At 56.8% G+C, this 6858-nt stretch overlaps 1 protein-coding gene and 1 non-coding gene across 4 annotated transcripts; both read left to right on the top strand.

Annotated features, from left to right (window-relative positions):
• Window positions 1-611: 611 nt before the first annotated feature.
• On the top strand, window positions 612-2948 carry LOC138995854 (protein S100-A15A). 3 transcript variants are annotated; one of them, XM_070396606.1, is made up of 3 exons: window positions 612-765; window positions 1235-1396; window positions 2613-2948. In XM_070396606.1, exons 1-3 carry the CDS (start codon window positions 616-618, stop codon window positions 2787-2789), a joined length of 489 nt encoding a protein of 162 aa, XP_070252707.1. In that variant the 5' UTR covers window positions 612-615; the 3' UTR covers window positions 2790-2948. The 3 variants fall into 3 exon arrangements, with proteins under 3 accessions (XP_070252707.1, XP_070252710.1, XP_070252709.1); XM_070396609.1 differs by lacking the exon at window positions 1235-1396; XM_070396608.1 differs by lacking the exon at window positions 1235-1396 and having other exon boundaries at window positions 612-786.
• Window positions 2949-5271: 2323 nt separating this feature from the next.
• TRNAN-GUU (transfer RNA asparagine (anticodon GUU)) lies at window positions 5272-5345 on the top strand. The gene has a single exon. It is a non-coding gene; the product is annotated as a tRNA-Asn (tRNA).
• Window positions 5346-6858: the final 1513 nt, after the last annotated feature.

Here is a 6858-nt window from a genome sequence, read left to right as displayed (position 1 = left end):
TTCACAGTGTGTCACTGTCCCCTCCGCTCGTTCCCGCCCTGTGAGCTGGCCGCGTGTCCTACTCATATTGCCTGGAGAGCCCTGGAACACTGCGGAGCCTCGAGAAATATTTGTCGGATGAGTGACTGTCCTTCATGACGGTGGAGTCTGGGGGTTCACTAACTGAGGTAGGACATGCAAGGAGATGTATTGGAGCTGTGTGTGTAGCCCCACCCAAGCCCTGGAGCTGGGAGGATGAGCTGGAGGCAGGGAGATGGATAACCTTGTGACCTCGTGTGGGTCTGAGATGCTTCAGATCAGGCTCTGAGGGAAGGTGGGTCCCTGAAACTGGCTGAGTGCATCTTAGGGAGCAAGTGCCTGTGATGTCATCCCAGGAATGCAGTGAAGGCTCAGCTGTGCTGCCGAGGAACCTGTGAGGAGTCACAACACTGGCTGCCGTCATTGGAGGCACCGAGGATGGGCAGGGAGGGGCCTGAGACAAGGTGGGCAGGAAGGGAAGGGCTGGCCCAGAGGAGGTGCTGCTCTCTCTCCCCGATTCTCCGCTGTCCGCAGCTGCTCCACCTCCACATCTCTGGAGTTGGCCCTGGTCCGCTGCCATCAGAGAGCCCCGCTGCCATGACGGACACGCCAGTAGAGGAATCCCTCTTCCAAATCATCCACAGCTACCACCAGTACGCGGCCCGGGAGGGGGACGTGGAGACCCTGTCCCTGGAGGAGCTGAAGGCGCTGCTCAGGGACAACGTGCCCCGCTTCATGGAGAGCCTGGTGCGCGGGGCCTGGGGGCAGGTGGGTGGAGTGGAGGGTGGGTTGTGGGGTTTGAAGTGAGGGTTTGGTACGGGGAGCATCTCCCAGGAGCATTTGAACTTAGGGGAGGGGAGGGCTGAGGCAGGATCAGCGGCCAGAGGGAGGACCGCCCTGGCGGCTTTTCCTCCCGAGACTCCCTGCCTGGCCCCACTCCAGCCCAAGCATCGCTAATCCCTGAGACGCCATCCGAACCCCAAAGCCAGTTGTTGCTCTGCTTGTTCTGCTTCCCCTGAGAACAGGTCCTAATCCTTCCCTCTGCCCCTCGGCCCTGCCCAGCCTGCCCTCGAGCCCAGCCCCTTCTCCTGGGGTCCAGCACAGCCTCCTCCTACCCACCCCCACGCTGGGGAGGATCGCTGGGTTAAATGGGAGCCTGGAGGGACGAGGTGTGGGCAGGTAGGAAATGGAGCTTCCCCTCCCCCTCTTGTCCCAGGTTGTCTCAGACCAGCCTAGGGGCCCAGCCCCGAGTCTAGGCTGCTCAGCCACCCTGCTCAGGCCTGGAATCTCCTCTGCCATCAGGACCAGCCATGTGATTACCCGGCTCCTGGGGATGCAAGGCCAACCCGAGTGTCTGCCCTCGGTGCCATGCCCCCGGGTGAGTCAAGGCTGCTCATCCGGGACAAGCACCCCTGGTCCCTGCGGGTCTGCCTTGCCTCCCTTTGGGGAACATCTGAGAGAGTCTGGTCCTGGGCTTATCCGAGCGCAGCCACCAGGTCACAGAACGGGGACCAGGGGACTGTGATTAGGCCCCTGTTTCTAGGGAAACCTTTCCACCTGGGTACGGGGCCCACGGGGCAGGCACCTGGGCACAGGGAGGAGATGGCGGCCTGGGCAGGTGGGCTGAGTGAGGGGAGCCTGGGAGAGCTGCCCCAGGCAGGAGGCCTGTGCACTGTGGGGTCAGCCAGCTCTGTGGAGGGGGCGGGTTAAAGGAAGTAGCTGGTGGAGGGTGGTGGGGGGGACAGAGGGTGCCAGTCTGCCCCAGGGTGGGAGCTGCCCTCCAGGCCCCCAGCTGTTTCCTGAGGCAGTGACTTCCCTCCCCGGAGGCTTTCTGAGGGCTGCACCCTGGGTCCCAGCCTCCAGCCCAATCCTGCTGAAACCTGCTTCACTGCCCCTGCCCTGCCCGGGGCTCGCCTCATCGTCGCCTGTCCTGTCTCCTCCATGCACGCTGACCATTGACCTCCTCCCTGCTGTCCCTTCCACCTCGAAAGCTCCTTTGCTCTCCTACGCCACCCCCAGTCCTGAGCCCTCAGGGCCACTCCTCTGGGCCATCGGACAGTCCCAGGGCCCATGGCGGTGGCCTTCCCCCATTCTGCACTTCCCTGAGGACACAGGCCAGTTGCCATGATCAATCCTGGGCGGATGGCACGCCCTGCGGGAATCCGACCCACTGGGTGCCGACCTGCAATGGTGCTGGAGGTGCAGGCCTGAGGGACAGGTGGGTGGTGACTCTGCTGCTCCCGGTGTGCAGCCCCAGGCTGGGCGGCCCCTGCAGGTGTATGTGCAGCTGGGAAGACAGGCTTAAAGCTCCCAGCAGAGGGCAGCCCTGCTCAGCCACTAGCCGGCCAACCCGCAAGCGGTGCCCAGTCTGCACCATCTGTCTGCCCATGCGGCCCAGGTCCAGGTGCCCGGCACCCTGTGCCCCTTCTGCCTGATTCTGCCGCGCAGTGTCCTGGCCACCGAGTGAGCGAGGAGCTGTTTCCCCGCGAGCCCCTGGCAGACAGGGCCAAGTTCCTCACCAGGGGGCGGTGGAGCCGGACCATCTGCCAGGGCCGAGTGCCTGGGGGCTGGCTGACCCTCTGCCCCCTCCTCAGGGCCGGGAGAAGCCGTACTTCGTCACCGAGCTGTTCCGGGCAGCGGACAAGGACAAGGACAACCAGATCTGCTTTGACGAGTTCCTGTACGTCCTGGGCCAGCTGCTGAGGGACTACCACCTGCAGTACCACCGGCAGCTGTGCGCCCACTACTGCGCCCGGCACAGCCTCTACTAGAGGGAGCGGGCAGCCCCCCAGGCCTGCCCCAGGAGCCACGTGACCCAGCCGGGCGGCCGAGTGGAGCTCTGCCACGCGTGTCTGCGTGTGCCCATGTGTGTGCGCAGGCATGTGCATGGGTGTGGAAGGACACCAGGGAAGGAAGAGAATAAAGCAACTTCACAGCAGTTTCTGGTGTCTCTCTCTTCATGGTTAGGGTGTCAGTGATGGGTCCAGGAGGGGAGGTTTGGATCCTCCAAATAGGAGGTCATCTATTTTGGGTGAAAGAGAGATCCTCTGCCCCCAGGAGCCCCTGTCTGAGGGGGGAGGCAGCCCCTGCTCTCAGCCTCTGTCTGAGGGAGAGGAGTCTTCTCTTTGGGGAGCTGACCCTCTGACACGAGATGCTGATCACTCCTTCAGGCACCTACATGGTGGGACAGGACAGGAGGGCAGAGGCACACTCAACATGGACCCTGGCTCGAAGGTCTCTGTCTCTGGATGAGAGCCCCAAGGATCAGTGTGCAAAGGGAGCGCCTGGGAAGGGGCCAGGACGGGCGGGAAGATGATGCTGGCAATTGCCTGTGGTGGCGGGGTCAGAGTCAGTCTGGGAGGTAGACCGTGAGGTGGGTTTTGTGCTGCTGAGTCAGACAGGGACCAGGGCAGAGCCAACAATCCAGCCTGTTAGGGGGAAGAGCGATGAGTGGCACTTGCGTGACTGTCAATCAGGGAAGTCTTCCTGGAGGAAGGAGGGCTGGGTCTGGTTTTACTAATAAAAAATGATGATAGATGTGGTGTTGCTCCAGCTCAGGGCTGCTGGTGACTCACGGATCCCAGGCCTCCCTGGCCCCTGACCCCGCCCAGCTGAGCCCTGCCCTGCCCTGTCTGTGTTGTCTGTGTTTTTCTCTCCCTGAGAGCTCGGGAATCTGATGCAGGATCTCTCTGGGAGGGTCTTCTCTGCCTCGGGCCCTGCGAGGCTCATCTTGGTGGGTTTCTTCTCTGAGGATTGTCTGGGAACCCACACCCTAAAGTTACTGTGGTAGAAACAATGAGTTTTAAGGGAATGATGGGCCATCATCCTCATTGCTCCCCCCGTTCAGGTGTCATTTAAGGGCCTTGGCTGGCTCTCTCCCAGCTGGGTCTGTGTATCACAGAGGAGCAGAAGTGCCCTGCAGGTTGAGCGGGGACCTTTGTGTCTGGTCAGTCAAGCTCTGAAGGGGGTTTTGCCCTGCTGCTCCTTGGTGGGGCCCCATCACCATCCCTTCCACACTTGCCCGTCTGCCAACACTTGCCTTTTGGGACTCAGCTGGGCCCCAACCCATTTCCCTCTGGACCTTCCTGCCCCCCCCCCCCGTCCCCCCCCCCCCCCCCGCCCCCCTGGGGCCTGAACTCCCTGTGGAGGTGTGTGTCCTGCTGCACCGCGGTGGGGCTGCTGTCTGTGTCCTCCACCAAGCCAGGGCCATGTCCTGTCACCTCCATGTCTTCCCAACAGACCCAGTTGGGAGGCACTGTTGTAAGCACTTTAAATAGTTCGACTCATTTAATAGTAACAAGAAACAGTATGTGGTCACTCATTATTATCTCAATTTGGAGAAGCGGAGACACGGATATGTTAAATAACAAAATGTTTTATCGATTATTTCTTTTTTTTAAAAAATATATTTTATTGATTTTTTACAGAGAGGAAGGGAGATGGATAGAGAGTCAGAAACCTCGATGAGAGAGAAACATCAATCAGCTGCCTCCTGCACACCCCCTACTGGGGATGTGCCCTCAACCAAGGTACATGCCCCCAACCGGAATCGAACCTGGGACCCTTCAGTCCGCAGGCCGATGCTCTATCCACTGAGCCAAACCGGTTTTGGCTATTGATTACTTCTTAAATCTATTTATATGGACACGTTTTCCTTTCTTTTTTTTATCCATCTGACCTTCTTCAGGTCTTTGATTTTTAATTGCTAAGAAAATATTTTCCTCCTTAAAAAAAAAAAATCTCAAAAAAAAAAAAGCTTCATTCACATCAGTTGACTCCGAAAGTAGCTTTGGGAGCTTATTTTGGAAGTCAAAAGCTGAGCACCCCTGGCAATGGATGGTGATTCTGGCTGTACAGGGGAAAAGTCACAAATAAGTGAGAAAAGTTCGCGACTATATTTCAAAAATATTTCAGAATAGAATCTGGTTAATGAGATAAAAAACAACAACACACGAAGCCAAGTGCAGAAAGGACCCTAGTACAGTTGGAAACAGGAACTGAAGTGCCACCAGGATTCTGTCTTTCCAGCTCTACCCGGTGAGCTCCCCTCGCACTGTGGTCTGGGTTCCTTCCCGCCGGGCGTCCGGGGCGCTGGCATCTGAAGCAGAAGCGGAGCCAGGCCGGGCACCACCTGCCACGCTTTCGGAGGTTTAGAGTCTGCACGGCATCGGTCCCGTAACAGGGGCGGCTCCGCGTAGCTGTGTCTGAGAGCCTGCTTGCTCTATGTTGCCTAGAGACCAGCTATTCCCGTGGGTCTCTGTGGCGCAATCGGTTAGCGCGTTCGGCTGTTAACCGAAAGGTTGGTGGTTCGAGCCCACCCAGGGACGCCTTTGTTATTCTTAAATTAGGCCTTGCTGGCTCCTCTCCACACCTTCTCTCTCACCCATAACCGGATAGGAGCCATTTGTCTTCTGTGTCTCTTGCACAACAGGAGATCCACAGCCAAGGTTTTAGTAAAACAGGTCCCGGGGATCCAGAAAGCTTCATTTGTTTGTAATGGTATTTTTTTTGAACACTTGCCTTATACTTTTTAAATTAAATTGTGTCCGTCCTTGTGGGGTTACAAATAATGCGTCTGAGTCCCAGGCATCTCTTCCCCCACGCCCCCGACCCCCGGCCCCCTCCCCCAGCGGTGTGGACGCCGCCCCTCCCAGGCTTCGGACCCGCGCCGCGAGGGCGGTCGGTGCTCTCGGGTCTGGACCAACGACCCAGAAACCGCTCTCCACGCCCTCCCTCCCCTCTGCTCCGATGTGCCCGACCTGTGCGCACAGGTCAAGCTCTTTTGTCTCTTCTTTGGTGTCCTCCGGTTCCTGCTGTGGTCGCTTATTTTGTTCGATCCCATTCAAGTTTAACACTTTAATCACACTTTCACGCTTCAGCAGGTACCTTAGCAAAGGCTGACGTCTTCAGGCATTTGTCTGTTTGGAAATATTGAACGTTCAACACAGGTCCCAACCATGCTTTTCGAAATGAACTGTTGAGTTTACGTTAAGATCACCCAATACAAACCACCAGGATTTCAGGACCACCACCTGGTGGAGGACCTAGACCAGTGGTTCTCAACCTTGGCTGCACATTAGCATCATCTGGGAATCTTTTAAAAATCCTGATTTCTGGGCCTCATCCTCCGGAAATTCTGTTTCGTTGTTACTCATGTTGTGGCCCCACCCCATAACATTAAGCTCCACTTATTAGGAAGGTCTGCAAGGCAAATTCTCATGGCCCTCACAGCAGCCAAACCCAGAATAGATGTAAGGCCGCACAAAAGTATTAGCAGTCAGCAAGTACCGGGAGTAGAGAAAAGGGCAGTGATGGAGCTGTTGCTTTTCCTTTCAGTTCTGTGAAAGCTCCGGTCACACCACCGCTTTTCCCCCTCTGTTTTCAGTTTCAGTTATAAGTGGCAATAAGGAATTAAGTGGACTCAAGAGCCACAGGTGTGATTACCTCTGTGCCGGGGGCTTGTGAAAATGAGGGTCCTGCAAATCTGATATAGGAAATGGCCTTTCCCCATCTGAGTTTTTTTCTTCTTTTAAAAAAAATATACTTTTATTTATTTCAGAGAGGAAGGGAGAAGGAGAAAGATAGAAACATCAATGATGAGAGAGAATCATTGATTGGTTGCCTCCTGCACGCCCCACACTGGGGATTGAGCCTACAACCTGGGCACGTGCCCTGACTGGGAATTGAACCTTGACCTCCTGGTTCATAGGTTGACGCTCAATTACTGAGCCATCTTGGCTGGGCACCAGCTTAACTTTCTAAACTGAGCCAAATGCCTTCTGTTTGAGCTAGGATAACCATATTCCTAACTAAAGCCAGGAGAATGTGGACGAAAGGGGC

The sequence above is a fragment of the Myotis yumanensis genome, unplaced genomic scaffold (genome assembly GCF_028538775.1).
Source record: "Myotis yumanensis isolate MYYU_CA2020_CCGP unplaced genomic scaffold, mMyoYum1.0.hap1 SCAF_17, whole genome shotgun sequence".
NCBI classification, from domain to species: Eukaryota; Metazoa; Chordata; class Mammalia; order Chiroptera; family Vespertilionidae; genus Myotis; species Myotis yumanensis.
This window is presented reverse-complemented; position numbering and strand designations above follow the sequence as displayed.

Excerpts from the sequence above, each read along its gene's own strand:
- LOC138995854 (XM_070396606.1), top strand. The coding sequence starts at position 616 with ATGACGGACACGCCAGTAGAGGAATCCCTCTTCCAAATCATCCACAGC. Across the intron at positions 766-1,234 it reads CCCGCTTCATGGAGAGCCTG|GTTGTCTCAGACCAGCCTAG; the intron begins GTGCGCGGGGCC and ends CTCTTGTCCCAG. Across the intron at positions 1,397-2,612 it reads CCTCGGTGCCATGCCCCCGG|GGCCGGGAGAAGCCGTACTT; the intron begins GTGAGTCAAGGC and ends CCCCCTCCTCAG.